The sequence below is a fragment of the Amphiura filiformis genome, chromosome 18, assembly GCF_039555335.1.
Source record: "Amphiura filiformis chromosome 18, Afil_fr2py, whole genome shotgun sequence".
NCBI lineage: Eukaryota > Metazoa > Echinodermata > Ophiuroidea > Amphilepidida > Amphiuridae > Amphiura > Amphiura filiformis.
In genome coordinates this window covers 52,756,176-52,775,420 of record NC_092645.1, presented here as the reverse complement: position 1 = coordinate 52,775,420, position 19,245 = coordinate 52,756,176, and the positions used below count along the sequence as shown (strand labels likewise).

Genomic DNA, 19,245 nt, shown 5'->3' with positions numbered 1-19,245 from the left:
AACCTTAGACCACAGGATGCACAGTGGCAAGAATAGTCCCCATATAGACTGATTTTACATGTTTGAGGCATAGAACCCAGGGTTTGCACACACATTATCTGTACCCTCTTAGATAGGAACCTGGTTATTGATTTGGAAACTGATCAAGAAAGGTGATTTTATCATTAAAAATCATCTTACCTTCCATTCTAGAGTCTTCTTTATAAGTCTTTCTTCTTGGTCGGTAAATTCTAATAATGTTGACACAGCTTTTAATAATTGCATAGCCTGCAAAAATACAATGAATTACACACTAATTACTAAAAGAGATAGCAAAACTAAGCATACACAGGGCAAGTGTCAAAAAGGCCCATTCTTAACGAACATATCACACTAAGCAAACGCTACAAGCGTAGCGTAATTTATGATGTCACTTCGGTCGCTGATCAGCAGAGCGACTGCAGATATCTAATCAATAAAACGCTAGCATGCGCGAGCATCAAGTTGCAAGCCAGTTGATTTCAAGACGACTTTGATGCTCCGATGCTCCAATCCTCGTCTCTGTTCATGGTGTTCAGTGCTCTTCCTTATCCAGATTGCTTCTCTGATACGGCAGGCTCCCAAATTACATTCCTTGCACCATGAACAGAGAACCCATTACCTCACATATACAATGAACTTCTGGGCCCTGATGCACCCTCTGTTGGTGTACAGAAGTTGGATGACAAACATCACTCTCAAGATGGTCATCGCCCAAGATGGTTGATAATGTCAGGTCAGTAAAATATTTGTTTTGACAAGACGAAATTTATAGTATGAATTTCTACAAACCTAATGAACCTCTTCAAGAATTGTTATCTTTTAGATAAACATTATTATATACTGCTTTTTTTTGGCTGATGATATAGAATAGGCTATTCCATTTGAAATATAACATATAACATCTGAAAAGCTGATCAATATCATCACATGTCTGAGATACTGGAAGTTGATATCTTTCAGATTAGTGCACGCTCATGGACCATTCACTACTTCCTAAATGAAACTGGAAGCCGGGGGCTTCTATAATACGTCCCTGCTAAAATGGCTAGCAGCACTTGGCATTCGGGAAGCGGAAGAAGATAATGGATCATGCAGATAATGGATCAAGACAGCCCTGAGAGGAAGCTCTGCACTCTGGCTTATCTTTCCAGGGTTACCTTGGTATAAAGACCAAGAAATAATTCAGAGGGAAGTGAGACGGTTGTGGCCATACAAAACCGCCAAAGCCTGGTCTGAAGCCAATGAACCTTTGGAGTTACCAGCACAAGAACTATATTGACACCCTCACTAGCTTCCAAGCAAACTACATCAAGAGTACAAATCCTAAGACCGGTAGCTGAACTCCGAACGTAAACAACGCTGGTAGCTAGTCACCAGCTATCTACTACCCTCTTATTTCCCGGGGTGTGAGAGGCCACAGACCAAAAAAGAGGAAAATTAGTCAAATTTGCTGAAAAACTGTGTAAAATCAGGACAAAAACCGCCAAATGTGGGCTAAAAATAAAAGAAAACACATCAATTTTGGCAACAAAAGAAGAGAAAATCAGCTGAAAAAAGTAACTCTCACACCCCTGTATTTTATGCGCTTTTTGGCTTACAACAGAATGGCACCCTTACCTCATAATCTGAAGAGCTCATAAACTTAAACACCACATGCCTGAGGTACTGGAAGTTGATTTCTTTTTCTTCTACTTGATGCATACCAAGATGATTATGAGTAGAAAATGTTATTTTAGGATTTGATCTCACTACAAACTCTCCTCCCCCTCCACCACCTGTTCCTAGTGAGAATGGTGAAGTTCTCCCTGAAGGAAGACTTGTGGCGACAGCCCCGCTGTTGGCCGTGGTACGGTCCTTGTCGTCTTCCGCTGGCGAGTCATAATTCACACCAGATTGCACTTTCTGTAAAAGGAATGAAAATTTGTTCAATATAAAAATATTTTTGTTCATTATATACTTTCTAGAAACACTGATAATGCAACATGAGTTGCAACTATTTATAGCTCCAGCAGTGATTCAGGGGCCACCTTTTGAGGAGAGTGAAAAGTCCTGTGAAAGCAATCGCTCTCTACTGCTCTCCTTAAATCCGATATAGGAGATTGATTTTTAGCTCTTATTTGTCGACCATTCTCTCCTTACATTCTATTGTAAATGCTCTAAACAGCTCTCCTTGAAGGTTCCAGAAGAGCTATTTAATGCTCTCCTGCAAATTCCAAAAGACAGTCCCTGGCAATTTGTTTTTTTTAAATTTTTTTTCAACTTTGTCACCATTTAAAACATGAAAGAATGCTGTACTTTGACATCTACAATATAAATATCTAAAGTCTCTTCACTGTGTCTAATATAAAAAGCTTACAACCTGTACCAGTAATCTCTATATTTTTTTATCATGGCTTGATATAATATACCCATTTTAATACTGAATGCACTGACATAATTAGTTTAAGATTTTTCATAATACCCTCTGAGGCACAGTCATTATCCTCTACCTAAAGTTTGTTTGGCTTAAGGCAAAAAAACAAAAACAATTCATAACACCATGTATTGGTACAGAATGACGTGCACGCAGTTGGGCGCAGCATTTACGCTAGATGTGTGTTGCGTAATGCTTGACTGGCTCTCACTTATGTGAATTTACGCGAGCGTTAGTTGAGACTTTAATGACGCCGCAGTAACAAAAACCGAATAATTTTCGCCTATTATAAGCCGAGCAAACTTTAGTGAAGCCTGCTTGGAAGGAAACAAACAAACAAAACTAAAGTAACAATTTACCAGTTCCCTTTGTAGAGTTTTCTTGAGGTCTGATAACCTCTGCTGTTGCATCTTTACTGTTTTATTCTTCCCTGTAAGGCTGATCCTCTAAGTCCTTTACTGTGTCTTTTAACCTACTAATATCTGACTTACCAGTTCCCTTTGTAGAGTTTTCTTCAGGTCTGATAACCTTTGTTGCTGCATTTTAACTGTTTTATTCTTCTCTGTTAGCTGATCCTCTAAGTCCTGTACTGTATCTTTCAACTTACTAATATCCTATAATATAATATAAAGAGAAAGAGAAAATATGATAATTTAAATTGATTAATCTGGTTTTTCCACCTGTTTCAAACTCCACCACACACTACTCAAATTGCTTCTGCACACCCAAGAACAAACATAACCTATTATACAGTGCCAAGGTAATTTATGAGATCCTGTGTCAAAACTGTCGCAAAACATTCATTGGTGAAACGGGTGGCTTGTTCGGCACAAGGCTTGCAGAACACAAATAAGGCCTTTAAAAGAAAATTGTTTGATTGGCGTAACATAAAAAAAAAATAGGGTAGGTAGGTCAGGATTTGTTTCTTACTTTTAAAGCTGTAAATTGCATTTGATAAAGGCCTTGGAACTTTTTTTCTTTCTTTTAAATTCAATTAATTAATTAATTTCATTTATTTTTTGTGAAAAAAATTTAAAACTCTATGGTCAGGCCTAATTTTAGGGTCAGGCCTAATCTTAGGGTCTGGCCTAATTTTAGGGTCGGTCGAGTTACACCAATCAAACAATTTTTGTGTGGCCTAAGTAAGTGCCAAAAGCTTTACCAGGGCTCAAAGAAAAGTGTCAACATCAGCAGAGCATGTAGCAGCACAAAATCACGTAATTGGGTGGGAGGAGGCTCAGATAGACCAAGAAGCAGATAAAACAACACGCTGGCTGAAGGAGGCAATCTGGATAAGAAGTAGGGGGCAGAATACCATGAACAAAGATGAGCTGGATACAATTTTTTTACTATGTGCTTTTAGTGTAATTATTAGTCACAGATGCCCCTCAGTTTCACTCAAAAAACCTGAAACTGGTGAGAAAAACCTGAAAAAACATGTGAACGCAGGCTAAAAAAAAACACTAAATGGGCTGAAAATAAATTAAAACACAGGAATTTGGACTCAAAAAATCCTGAATTCGGGCTAAAACCTGAAACTTGGCAGCTTTGATTAGCTAATCACTTTTTATATGCTTGGGAGGCAGGACAGGCTTGTGTTGTGGCACTCGCCTCTCACCACTGCATCCTGATTTGATTTCCTACTGCATTCTAAAATCGGACCTCTTCCCATATTCCTATCCCGTCTCATCCGGTTAACGTCGTGAAGTTATAGCTGCATTAAACTGTGCTTCACAACAGTGCCTTGAGATCAATTTGGTGGATATAAGTCAAACGTTATAAATCCCTGCATCTTTTCTTTATTTTATTTTGCCCGACAGCTAAAATTGTAGAATGCTGATTCTGTGTATCCTCTTTTACACCTACATACAATCACACCAACTGGCATGTTTTACCATTCCTTTCAATCTTTCATAGATGGAGTCCGCTCCAGGTGATGTTTAGTGGTCACTTTGTGTTTGACAACTTTTATGATCTTTTTCCCTAAATTTACAGTAGCATTGTAAAAAGTAACACATGCTTTTTATTGTAGAGGCTCTCAACAAATTCAAATATAATTTGGTTCACTTCAAGTTTGGTAGTGACGTCAATGCTTTTTCGCGATTGCGCTGCAAGCGTGCCTACCAATCACTCTTGTGCGTGTGAGTGTACACTTTGCGTGATTAACTTGACGTGCGCGATTCACTGCTTAGGCCACCAAAATACGCACATACATCACTACCAAACTTGAGGTGAACCAAATTATAAAGAAATTTTTCAGCTCAACCATAACATTCATGGAAAATATACAGTAAATAGGATACAAACCTCCTGCTCTTCTTTCAGGCCATTTTGTAAGGAATGAGCTTCTTCTAACTTTGTTATCAGCTCTTGAACCTGTTCACAAAAGATTAAAATTGTGTTTAAAGCTTTGAAATCAAAACAAAACAAAATAGCATTAGAAGTAGGACAATGGGACACTTTGTGATCCGCAGCCTGGTTCCCTACTCCTAAAAAGTTGATATTTTTATACCATCAGAAACTTAGGACTACATAATATCCATGTACTGGACCCAACAAGGAACATTCTATTACCTCCACACCCATAATTCAAAATTGCGCACTGTGATTTGTTGAAACGCATCACGTGAAAGACCTTTAATTAACAATAAAATGGCCAGGGCAACAAACTTTATGTTCTTCTTGCATAAAAGCGCACAGCAAAGCGCGATGCAGTATATTAGCGCTGTTACACATTCTACGCAAAGCGTTATACTTGGTTACGCGATCAATATTTCCGCAACATTCGCTGTCACTTACGCTTTAGTTACGTGTACCCCCTCAACCTCATAGTGATATTTTATCTTTAAATCGCACTATTTTGTGGTAATAGAATAGAAATAGTGTGCAGCATTATTCTTGACACACAAATAACATGTCCTCGGCAGTAAAAACGTTTAAATAATGGGTTCTGTTGCGCCTCACACATTATTTACATTTTTACTGTCTCGGATACATTATTTGGGTGCAAAGGATAATGCATTACCCTTTATTTCTTAAATGAAAGAGTACCAACTCCACCATTTTTGTGTGTATATAGCTCATGGAGGCAACTTAATTAATGTACCTCCTGATTAATTTAAAGTGCTTAGTTTTTTGCGTCCTGTGTGTAATACGTTGGGCCACACACTAAGCCAAGTACTGCACGCATAAACCTTTGACAAACTCAAGCTTAAGGGGGTACTACACCCCTGGCCAATTTTGTGCCTATTTTTGCATTTTTCTCAAAAATTATAGAGCATTGGTGACAGGTAAGATATGTATATTATAGGGGCAAAGACTACAACTACTGCACTGAAAATTCAGCAACTCAAGGCAAGTAGTTATTGATTTATTGATCAAATATTGGTTTCCCCTAATTTTTGACTGTAACTCCACAACTGTTGTCTGTCCTGAAATAAAATTTGCAGTGCAGTAGTTGTAGTCCTTGCCCCTATAATTACTTGTCACCAATGCGCTATAATTTTTGACAAAAAATGCAAATATAGGCACAAAATTGGGCAGGGGTGTAGCACCCTTAACGGAAATTATCATTCATTTTCGAGCTCTTACTAACAAATGCCGAAAGTACATTATCTCCATCTGCCCTCCAAATGCGACAAATCAAGATGGTGAATTTACTATAGCGTACAATTTTGAGTTGGTAATATCTGAGTATAATATCTTTGACTTGACCACATACCTTCTCTTCCTGCTGTTTAATTTCATCATCTTTTTCTGTTACTGTTTGTCGTAAAATGCTCAAGTTCTCATTTTTGTCAAATATTGACTTCTGTACTTCATCATGTAATGTTTGTGCCTCTAATTTATGAGCTTCAAATTGTTCTAGAATTTGGTCGCACTTCTGTTTCCAGTCTTCAAGTTCTGCAAGAAGCAAATAAAAAATTAGGAATTATTAAATAATTATACAATTTTGTTGTAGATCACTTGCTGCTGTTCTCTAACTGTGTATCACTGGCATGCTGTATTAATGCAAAGGCCACCATGCAACTTTCTGTGAAGTGTGCAACCTTGTGGGTCTGGCAGCACACTATAAGTCTCCACCCTGGACTTAGGTCACAGCTAGGGGCGATCAATAAATGCAATGATTGAATTATTTTTTCTTGACATTTACCTTGTTGATGTTGTTTAATGACATTTTCTTTGTCTTCTAGCTGCTTTGTGACTGAGGATGATTTCTCTTGGTGGGTTTGTAAACTTGATTCATATTCAGCTACCTGTAATGAGAAAATAAGTAAAGTAAGAGAGGTACACTGATATACATACAAGTTGGCCTAGAAAAGCTCATTTGTGCATGTAGATTTTATTTTATAAATCAACCCCTGCTTTCTGATCACTTCCTGGTTCAAAATGATGGCCGAAATAAACATTACAATTATCGGAAATAAACATTACAATTATCATTAGTAAACATCATCATTACAAAATTGCTTTTGTTAAAAAATCATTTACTGAGTACGACAAACTATTTATTGAATACAAAACATCTTAAATAAATGTAACTTCAAAAAGACATAATGAACATGTTTGGGAGCTTAAAACATTCCTTTAAAGCCATGTAGCAACATTTCCATCAAAATAGATTTGTATAAATTTCTTTTTCACAAAATGTTAATTTTCACTGTTATATGTTTCCTTTTAATTTTGACCCAAACAGGTCAGGCAAAACAAAACTTCCTGCACGTCGTGTACGTACAGTGTTATGAGCATCGCGTATATGTGTTCGACTAATATTTTGGTTGTAATAATTAAACAACATATTCCTTGTTTTATTCAAGATCTCAAAAATTTTGTCACAACTACAGTACCTACAGCTTTGACTTTTTCAGGGTATGTTAGTTTACTAAATTACATTACAATTGTGTAAAAATCAGAATTTTGAAAAACATTGAGGGTGTCCTCCTCAGCAAATGTTACTACATGTATATGGCTTTAACTACAGAAGGTAAAACAACAAGTGTAACTATACACAATTTGTCACTAGCAATGCGTATGATGAAATATTAAACAAATAAGTGACATACCTTGGCTTGTAGTTCTTCAAGTTCTCTTTTTGTAGCATATAATTCTGTACTAGCCTGAGTGTACTCCCTCTCTCTTTGTGTCGCTTGGTTCTGAAAAAAATATTTGGTGGAAAAAATGTTGAATACAATGTTACCCATTGTGGGATCATGCACGGGAGATACACAACACAAGCTGCACTGGGCTATTCCAGTCAAAATCAATACACCCCCTGGAAGATATGACCTGAATCTCTCACACAGGGAGTGTGAATTTCAAATGTGGTTACCTTACACTATCTGCGTGGGATATTAAGCTAAAATTTTTGTCAATTTTTAGGGGCCCTAAACTCAATTGTAAAATTGACATATACTAAATTTTTATCAATTTCAAGATTTTAATGTTTCACTGGTCCACATTATGTGACACTTCAGATACGTAAGTCAACAATGGGTAAATACAGGCCAAATAGCAGTTAGGTTTCATGTTGAGGTTGCTTTCGACACCATCTTGCTGACATTGGTAAGAATATTTCGCAGGCCTAATGACGCACTGGGTCTCCTTTACCTTGGGATAAATTTCATGTACAAATAGAGAGCTCCCTCATCTGAAACTCCCAATAAAAATTAACGGTCCTTGCCTTTCTTTGGTGGTGGGATTTTTATTGGAAGGCGCTTTTAGGTTGTGCCTTAAATTTCAGTTATGTCAAGGGAGACCATAGCGCCATTAGGCGAATCTTTACGGTAGTGTATCAGAAGGTGGATTTCACTGGCTTTTGGACCAAAGGCCTATTTCTAACGCTGATGGTGACCAGCTTAAAACTTGTGTGGTTCCTGTTTGGTGTTAATTATGATCAGCATGAAAAGCCAATGTGTCTTAAAAGACACAGAAAAGTTATGAAAAGGTTACATTCATATAATAGGGCAGAATTTAACAGTGTCCAATTGTGGCCCAAATTCATGGAATGACCCTCAAAGCTCCTTTGCAACATAATGCATCAACAACAACAACAACAAGCAGCTTTTATATAGCGCCATAACATGAGTAAACACGACCTCAGCGCTTTACAAAAAATATCTTAAACTACACATCTTACATTACTAAATAACAAATAAAACAAAGCAGCATGAAACATGGGGAAAGAATTAGTCCGGGAATAAATGAGTTTTTGTTTGGCTCTTGAAAGAAGCAACTGTGATAGAGTTTCGGATGACATTTGGTAAAGTGTTCCATAACATCACCTGAGTCATTACATCAAATGCCACTCTTGTTACTTTGTACAGTTCCCTTTGCTTTCATATTGAGAATAGACTGGTTAAACATGGGTCAATAGTCAAGAAATAAACATATTTTACAAGATCTGGATGTACTCTTTGTCACTATGGACCCATGTTGCACTAGATAGCAAATCAGTACAGAAAATTGAAACAGAAGATATGCATTGTGGGAAGTGTAAGCAGTGTGACTCACCTTGAGTTGTTCTTTTTCTTCTTCTAGTTGTGTGAGTTGTTTTTCATGCTCAATTTCCTTCTCTAAGTATTCCTCATTCACACTACTTAGTCTGGACTGTAAAATGAAAACAAATTATACAGAAAATTGACTATTGGTAAACTACTTTCAGATTACATACAAAGCATAATTGCATCATTTCATTATAAGTAGGAAAGTTATTCCAGGAATTGCCAACCTTTTTGAAAGTAGTGTAGTAATTTCTTACAAATTGTATAGTTTGTACCGCAGCCAACAATAATGGGTGGTGCCCAACGGGAACTTTATGAAGTGGTCAATCCCTGCCCTGTATCCACAATTGCTACATATATATATAGCAACATGAATTAATTTGTTAGTCTTGATTTTAAATACACACGTCTAGTTAACTAAAATGATATTTGTTCATTCTCTATTCAGCAGTCTCAATCGATAAGGCGTTCGACTAAGTTGCGGATTCGAACCGTAGCGGTGGTTTTCATCACTTCTAGTGTACTTTTGTACTGTTCTCCTGACACTTATGTGGGCTCTGGAATTGGCAAGTTTTGGCCATCGAACTTTGCCTGTTTTTGTGCCTACATTGGTTGTTTGATTTATCGTACCTGTTTATGTGCACAGTGATTTGCATCATTTGTTCTCATGCACTTTGGTATTCCCATTGATTCGTGTTGTTTCTACTTCTGTGGGCTTTGGAACTGACAATTTTTGGCTACTGAACTTTACCTACTTCTAATGCCTAAATACATTTGCTATTTTTGTCCCCCGTCTGCATACCGTCTAGTGTGTATTTTACTTGTTTCCCCACATCAAATTGGTGTACCTTGCTCTTTTTCTTTCCAGTTGTTCATATTCAAGGTATCCTCTTGTATCATTTATTGAACATTGATGTGTTTTGTGTCTTTGTCCATTGGATTCACCATTACCCACTTTTTATGGTCATGGCATTTTTGCCAATACTGCTAATAAGTTACTACAGCCCTGAACAATAATTTTATGTTCTGAGGCACTTTTGTCAAAATCTCTGGCAGCTTCTAAGGCAGTGACTTTAGAGGTGCTTCTCATGTAGTTGGTTTCTAGGGACTGAAGATTTCAAAGTTATATACTCTCGACTTCTTTAAAGGACAAGACTTATAAAAGATGTAGATGCATGTAGACTACCCTTTACCAACAGAATGTAATAATAGGCTGCCCTTGTCCAATGATATACAAGCAGATTGCCTCTTATCTACAAAAGAGATGATGGCTCTGAAAAGTGTTGTTTATAGAAGGTATCTAAAGACTACTCACAATTTTATGTTCTGAGGCACTTTTGTCAAAATCCCTGGCAGCTTCTAAGGCAGTGACTTTAGCATCTAAGGTGGCTATTTTATCTTGTAGTTGCTTCTTGGTCTCTAAGGATTGTCTTTTGGTATCGGTGAGTTGTTTTTGTACACTGCTTAGCTCTGCTTCACTTGAGGCTCTCTGAAATGATTTAATAAAATATCATCGGCAAAATGCAATCTTGCTTTGTAAAGTGAGAAGCATGTATTTTGTAAATGGGTTGAAATCTTGCTATATTTTACACATGCAGTGGGTAAGAATGGTTACCATTTTTTAACTATTTGCATATTGCATATTTATAAAACTTTTTATTTGCACACCTTTGTGGGGGGTCACCTTAATTATGAACCGCGTAATTCTAGTTTAAACTGTATCCAAGCATGTGATCTTCATAGGAAAACATGTTTTCCATGCTTTGGCACCTGAATTTCATGCTCTGAAGCATTCAGAAGAACAAATCTATGTTGCATACACCACTCAAATCCCACCTTTCAGTGTTAGTGCTCCATATTGAGTATTATCCTGTGTTTTGATTGGATAATTACTGGCTAGATATATTCCGCATCCTACCGTTTGCGCAAAAAATGTATCTGTATGTGGGTTAGTAAGGTACTATGCATGCGCAATTCATCTGACAACAGAAAAAGCCATTTGCTGTTTTTGTGAATCGGCTATTTGACAAAATAATGCACTTATACTGAGATGTTGATGCGTCCAATGTGCTCCCTCCTAGGGCTTGTGCATTAGACTATCAACATCTCAGTACGCATGTATTATTTTGTATAACTTCCCTTTACAACAATCATCATCATCATCATCATCATCATCAGTTGGCTGCGGAGCAGGAGACTACAAGCTTTCTCCAACTATTGCTATCTTGGGCAAGCGAAACAATTTTGTTTGGCTGCAGCATCCCTTCAGTATCTCCCACGAGGTGCTGAACATACTGTAAACTTGTACAGTGTGCGCTCCTGTTTTCTTCTTACAACAATATTCAACAGAATTCTGACACAATTTGACCATTTTCACTCTATTTTCTAATATTTTTTAATATTCTTCTTGGAATTCCATGAAATTCCATGAAATTCCATGAAATTTTTCCATAAAATGGAGAACTTCGGTCTCTAGTTATGTAGCTATGATTGTAGGTCAAACTTTTACACATGCTTTGTACAAACATCTTCCCTACCTGTGCTGCTAATTGCATCTCCTTCTCATTCAGCAACCTGCTAATTTCTGAGGACTGTGTATCACTGTTTTTTAGTCTCTGGTTCAATTCCTCCAGCTCCTTCTGATGCTGCTCCTCAAGGTCTTTTATCCTCCTCTCTCTGTTCTTCATCTCCTCACTATCTTCCGCCATCTTGGTGTTAAGATGTGAGATCTGCTGCTCCAGCGTTGAGATGTTTTCACTGCTGGCACTTTTTAGCTCAGATAGTTCTTTTCTGGTGGCTTCTAATTTCTTTTCAAATGATTCCCTCTGTGAGAAAACAATCAGTTTAATATATTAGAAATTACTGTAAAAGTTTTTTAAGACCGCAAGGAATACTGAAAAGAGCTACTCGATCAATAATTACCAATCTATATGAGCATGATGATATGACTCTACAACATGCAGAGAAGTTGTAGAGTGCAAAAATAGACAGGTATTGGTCACTTACACCAATGATTCAATACTGCTGGTAAAATGCACAAAACGTTGAGCAGGAAAAACCTATGTCGGCAAACATTGTGCATAATTATATGCATCTTCAAATTGAGTGCTCTGATTTGAATCATTACCATAAAAAAGTACAGGCATAAACCTACAAGCCTCAGCACACTTCACAAATTGTCACTGCCCAATGTAGTCCCAAATCATTCCATAAACCATTTAAAACAACACAGGGACTTGCAGCTAAGAAGCACACACCCTAGACATACCACATTTGTATATACCTTCACAGCCAGGATAAGCATAAGTTGTGCAGGTTAAAATTGGAGTGAGTTCATTGTCCAGGAAATTTCAAGTTCTAGTTTAATCAGTTCCTAATCGGCAGAAGATGTTAGGCTTTTACAACTACGTCAAAAAGTAGACTCACGTTAAGAGTGCTATTAGTTGACCTGTCTGATCTATATTTTGCATGTTAAAAAAGTAAACAAAGTGTAGGACTTGAATTAATAATTTGTGATGCTTCTGGCGAGATGACAAGACAATACTCAAAATCAAATATATTGATGTTAATCCGCGATGATATAAGGCCCGCCAATTACAAGCTGATCAAAATATAACTCAATTTTTTCACGCGAGAAAACAACACATGACTGTATAGTTATATTAGCAACATGTATGTACTTAGCAGCATGTAGACTGATATTGCATTCTGTCATATTGACATAAGCTTAAAAAGTTACCTTTTCAGAGTCGGAGTAGAGCAGAGACATAGCTTGCGACGCCATCACCGTGCTGAATCACTACGCTGAGTTACGTATGCTCTACTCAGACTCTGAAAAGGTAGCTTATATGTGACACGATCAAGGGAAATGAGTCGGATGTCGCTAATATTGATTTTGAGATATTGACAAAGAAAGTGTTACAATTCTTTTGTTTTATATTGTTTTCAGTGATTGATAAATTGATGTAACTTCGCAAAGAAAAGTTGTATCAACATGGGGTTTTCAGTTTCTCAAAGCTCTAAATGTCCTCTTTAGAAACATGTGTAAAACTCATTTTTGACCAGGGTCGATATGTGACTCATTCCCCTTGATCATGTCACATATGAACTTGTACGAATCTGCAATATTCTATATCATGAAAAATACCCACATACCTCTGCTGTAATAGCTGATGTTTTGTCATCTCCTGATAAGGTTTGGTCTTGTAATCTCTGCTCCAAGGTACACACTTTCTCCTCAATATGCTTGATGGTATTCCTTTTCTCCTCCAACTCATTGGATAACTGAAAACATAAGCGGTTGAACCAAGAATTATGATACAAAGTCACAGTGCTCTGTGTGCTAGCCATAGGCTTCAACATAAAAAGTCCCAAGTTTTGAGATATTTCTCAAAACATCATGAGCTATTTTAAGAACCACTGAACCAATACTAGGCTTGTTTGTACTCATTTTAATGCATTTTTCATGCTGATTCCAAACATAGTTGTGAAAATTTACAATTTTGAAATTTCTATTTTATTTTTAATTTGAAACTTGTCGTATGCTGTCGACACCCGCGTGGAGAGAGTTCAGCGCAACAGACTTTTAGAATTTAATCTGCAGTTTCCCAAATCTTGCTAAATAAGACCATCACCCCACCCCATGTTACCTTCACTTATATTATTTACTTGGTTCAGTTCAGCATTGAAGGAATGAAGTCTGATTATGATATTGGACTCCATGATCAGTACCATTTTTGTTGGGCTCGGTCTAGGATGCCAAAAACTTGAGACTCAGATGCGATGTACATGTACTTGATTTGACTTGCAATAAATTTTGATCTTCAATTTTTAGTTCTGTAGCTCCCCTTCCTTTATCTAGTGATCTGATTGACAGCCTCAAAATGTAAATTTTGGCATTTGAAGTAAGCTTAATATATTCCTCATAGCCCCACTAAAAATGTTTGACCTAAGAAATGTTTCATTTAGTTGGGATGAACAAGAAAATGGAACCTCATCACCTATTGTGTTGTTTATACCACCCATAATGTTCTATACACATTCTTGTTATTAATATCCAAACCGCAGGAGCATTTTTATTCAAAATTTGGAATCATATTATTTTGGTAATTCGCATCCATGTTCCTCATTACAAGTAGAAAACACCATATCGTTGTTGGGCATGAAAAACTTCCTATGTGCTTGTGGCCCCTGAACATGTTTAAAGCAAAACTGCCAACAAGTTACATTAGGTTTTGCTTTAAACATGTTCAGGGACCAATATGACAAAATCAGACATTTAAATATGAAAAAAATAGAACACAAACTCATGCTCTGTATATCATGAACAAATTCTGAATGTTTAATTATTTTATTTATCAGCTGTAATCATTCATTTCTCACTAAAAAAAAAGCATTAAATCAACTCAAGAAATATTTTATGAAAGAGCAAAATCAAGATTCAATGATGTGCTAACTCAAACCAAGGTAAAACAGTATCATAACTTCAGCAGATATTTGCTGATCATGTGGCATGTACATAATATTGTGAAAAAATTATAAGCAAGAGAAGTTTCTGGATTGGTTGTTTAAAATCAAGTCATCACATAGGGTTAGTATAGACTAATAATTAATCAGTTGCTGTAATTTTGAGCTGGTTTGACTTCTCAAATATGAAATGCAGCTCAATTTGTAATTTCCCCACTCTGGTAAATTGTTGGATCTGCCAACTTGTATATTTGCTTGAAAAAAAAAGTTGCATGGTATTTTGAGAGTTACTTGACATGCATAATGCAATATATACAAACCCATGCAAAGAAATGACACTATAGCCAGGGCTCAGAGTACAGCCAGCACAATTTTAGTGCCGGATAATTTTAGTAGCTGAGTGTGTGTAAGGAGGGAGATTAAGAGATGAATTTGTCTGTGTAGGGAGATTAAGAGATGAATTTGTCTGTGGTGTAGCTGTTCTCCCCTCCTAATAGCTACACCACGGACGAATTCATCTCATAATCTCCCTACACGGGCGAATTCATCTCTTACTGTTCTCTCAGGTACGTAAAAACACACAACATCTTGGTTGTAACTTGTGCATTTTCAGTGATTTCACAGATTTTTTGTGCCGGTCGGTGACCAATATATTTAAGCAGTCAAGTTAGCTCAATCGTTAAGGCGTTCGACTATGGTGTGAGAGGTTGCGGGTTTGAACCCTGGCGGTGCCTAGTATGCTCTCGTGGAAAAATTAAGTTAGCTTGAAATTCCCCTGGACAAGGAACTTACTGCTAATTTGTCTAATTGTAACCCGTACGAAACTCGGGGAGCTGATCCTGGTTGTGAAGGTTATTTGTGGAATGTCTAGGGTGTGCGCTCTTGAAGCAGCAAAGTCCCTGATTTGTTGTTAAATGGTTTATGGAATGATGTGGGGCCGTAGTGGTCAGCGACAACCTGTGTGCTGAGGCTTGTGGATCAACATCTAGGCGTTGTGCCTGTGCATAGCGCACTATAAATCACTGCCTTTTTTTTTTTTTTTTTTTTTTTAGTGCCGGTCGGGAAGACTCTGTGCCAGATATCCCTGAACGGCGTGGCTCAAACACTGCCAGAGCTCCCTCTGGAGAACATATTCACAGCAAAATAATGAGGAAGCAAAAGATGAGCCTACAAGTAATAATGTGTGATTGATTTGTTTCTACACAAAATGTTAGTTTTCACATTTTATGCATAAAATATTGGATCAGATCAGATCAGTGGACACAAGTTATCTTGGTTCAGCCTATAACACATTACACTTCTCTACTGAATCTAAGAACTATAAATCCGGGGTACTCAGTACAAATGACCATACGGGGACGTGCATAAACATGGGTAGCATTTTCAGCCTTCTGGTATATCAATGACCCCTTTTTCAAAGCCTATTTTGGTATATGAATGTGTCCTTTTTTCAAAATTTTCCCAAAATTTTGGGAAAATTTGTAAAAACTAAGACAATTTTGGGTAAATTCAGCGAAAATTTTGACTTTTGGTATATCAATGGGTCCAAATTTCTTGAAAAATTGGTATATTTATGGGTCTACTTCCAAAATCTCAGTGGCACGTCCCTACCAAAACCAAACTTGAGTACCCCCCGGGCTATAAATATGCATATATTCTAATTCTACCCCCACACACAAATACAAAACTACATGATACACTCTAAAACTCTACTACTAAACTGGCAAAAAGAAACTTATAATTTTTCACAAGGTCATATCTTAAAATCCTCTCCATAAAAATGAACAAAAATTGCACACAGGATTACTTCAATACTCTACTCTAAACACATGTCAGTAATCAAGCAGTTGTCCAACTGACACAATAGAAAAATGCACTGACATGGAACACCTTCCTGGACCAAAATTCACATCCCAACAGATTTCTTTTGTTGGGTTCCAATTATTCACCTGTACATGAACAAAATTACACACAGGATAACTTCAATACTCTACTCTAAACACATGTCAGTAACCAAGCAGTTGTCCAACTGACACAACAGTAAAATGCACTGACACGGAACAGCTTCCGGGACCACATTCACAGGCGAATAAAAAGAAATCTGTTGGGATGTGAATTTTGGTCCAGGAAGGTGTTCCATGTCAGTGCATTTTGCTGTTGTGTCAGTTGGACAACTGCTTGGTTACTGACATGTGTTTAGAGTAGAGTATTGAAGTAATCCTGTATGCAATTTTTGTTCATTTTTATGGAGAGGATTTTAAGATATGACCTTGTGAAAAATTATAAGTTTCTTTTTGAGGCCAGTTTACATAATATGTTGTATCACAATTCTAGTCTACATTAACACATCATTCTATATAATGGGTGATACTGTACAGCTTTATTTCATATCCGATTATTTTATGGAAAAACCAAAAGTTTGAAAGATTCGAGCCAGGTATACCAACTTGGTGTGGGGAACAAGACAAAGACAAGATAAAAACTAATGCAGTATGTAAACCATGGTGGTGTACACTGATACTGCACTAGTAAAAATCCAAACCCACAGGGATAGTAGGTTTTTGTACCTTGTCCGTTGGAGACACAATTACCCACTTTAACCAAAAGTTTGATGACGTCATATAAACATAAGTCCTTTCATTAGGGTGGAAGGAGTCACAAGTCTGCATAACTTTGTAAAAAACTGTTGGTCAAAGTTGAACTTCCAGGGTGAAATTTTCTACATTTCACACCCACATTGCCAGCAGCTGATATTATACAAATACAACATGTTTTGAGGGGAAGTAGTCAAAACTACTGGTCCCGGTGTTGGATGATTTGACTACTTCCCGACGCGACAGCGGAGGGAAGTAGTCAAATCATCCAACACCGAGGGACCAGTAGTTTTGACTACTTCCCCGAAATGAAACATGTTATATTTGTTTTACTATACATTGTACCTCATAAATATTTTCGCTATCACGGCCTAAAATCGTAAACAAAAGTCAAAACACACACCAGTCAACGTGCCGGCTGGTATGTTAAATAAGCTTAATATTTTGCTTACCTGATTTTATTGCAGGATTTCTGTTCAATTAGTATTTACATTTTGACCTACATTATTCTAATTTTCTTTTTAACTTTTCATAAATAACATTTTGTTTCATAAAACGGCTAATTCGCGTGTTATTATCCCTCGGTAATCTCGGCAAAGTAACTGCAGCAGACGCCATTTTCACGATTATCGTATCTGCAGAATCGCCGTTGTGTAGCATAACGCTACGTCTGAAGGAACGGTGACGCGCAGGGTCGAGACACCGTGTGGTAGTAGGGTGCGGAAGTTTTACTACTTCCCGCGTTCGCGTAATTGCACAGGCGCGAAGTAGTCAAAATACTCGTACTTTCGGACGCTAGCGTTATTAACCAATAAGATGTCTGGATTACCTAATAAATATTTATGAGGTATAGTAACACCCATTGACACAGTGATTTTGCTGTTCATGCATGGAGATTGAACAGCCATCACAGCATGAACCCACAAGATGGCAGCATATGACGTCACGCTGACGGCCTCTATTTTAAATATCAGAAATCCCCTTCAGTCCTACTGACTATTCTTACAATATATCTGATTGGTTCAATACAAGCTATAGGCTGCTTTGTATTCAATCAAAATACTCCATAGAGGCCAATAATTTGGGTGGTAGAGCCCATGGGTTCAAGCCTTCTCAATAATTTTCATTCACAGCAAAGTAAGAGAAAGAAAATCATGCACATAGAAGTATCATGGGCATGTCTCTTGTCAGTCATGGAATGTGATATGTGCAAATGTTATCCACCCACATAAGGTGTAGTGCTTAACCCATGATGAAAACTATACTACAAGTATAACATATGTTTCTGCCAATGGGCTATATATTCCAGTAGAAATCCACACACTCCCTACGTAAGACATGACCTTAATCATCCACACAGGGGGTGTAGATTTCAAATGGAGTCACCCATTCAGGTAACCCCCATTTGAAATCCACACCCCCTGTGTGGGAGATTAAGGTTGTGTCTTCCATACAGGGTGTATGAATTCAACTGCAACATTTATCCCAATTTGTCATATCTACATTAATTAAATGGATAAAAACCATTTTTGATGATACTGGTGCCTTGTTTAAAGTCATATTGTAATATTTCCATATATATGTTACCTTTTGCTATCAGATATGTCCCCTTTTAATTTTGATCCTAACAACTGAGATTGGAATTTACTACTATGGCCGATTATACCCCTCTAAGAAAATGGAACAAGTCCAAAATGATGTAGATGACAATCTGACAGAAACACATTATAACAAGTCGTCTTCCGCATCACACACTGTCATATCACAAAAGGCAGCCTTGTGCGATTTTCATTATCACTGTTGTATTTCATATTGTTATTTGATATTACAGCTTGCTGCTCTATAATGAGTGGACATGAGATTGCAATAGTGACAATACCACGAAATTCAACATATAACAGTTAATTTTACAGGTATCTCTCAACACAATAAGATGACAATAATAAAAAGTCACATAAGGCAGCCTTTGAGATAAAACAGTATGTGAAGCAGACGACGCATATTCTGTTATGCATATTATGTTAGCATGCCATGCAAATACCTTCATGTTTCTCTGTGATTCCTCCTGTAAGGGCAAAAGAAGAGTGATGATAGCATGATACATGTCTGCAGATTGAGGGCAGGCTAGCTCTCAATTCCAAATTACAATACCATTTATAATTAATCAAACACTTTAATCCTGGAATTATGGAAAATTTTGGGAATCATTTAACTGCTAAATGGTTGGTCTATAGTATACATATATTAGAAT

At 37.1% G+C, this 19,245-nt stretch overlaps 1 protein-coding gene across 1 annotated transcript in view; it reads right to left on the bottom strand.

The window, feature by feature from the left end:
• Positions 1-19,245, bottom strand: part of LOC140138804 (uncharacterized) — a 52,448-nt gene that overhangs the window by 2,677 nt on the left and 30,526 nt on the right. Inside the window, 12 exon segments of the mRNA XM_072160574.1 lie at positions 181-267; positions 1,639-1,923; positions 2,926-3,048; positions 4,742-4,810; positions 6,156-6,337; positions 6,588-6,690; positions 7,498-7,587; positions 8,945-9,040; positions 10,250-10,423; positions 11,472-11,759; positions 13,090-13,218; positions 19,036-19,059. Of these exon segments, the coding sequence (XP_072016675.1) occupies positions 181-267; positions 1,639-1,923; positions 2,926-3,048; positions 4,742-4,810; positions 6,156-6,337; positions 6,588-6,690; positions 7,498-7,587; positions 8,945-9,040; positions 10,250-10,423; positions 11,472-11,759; positions 13,090-13,218; positions 19,036-19,059 (1,650 nt within the window).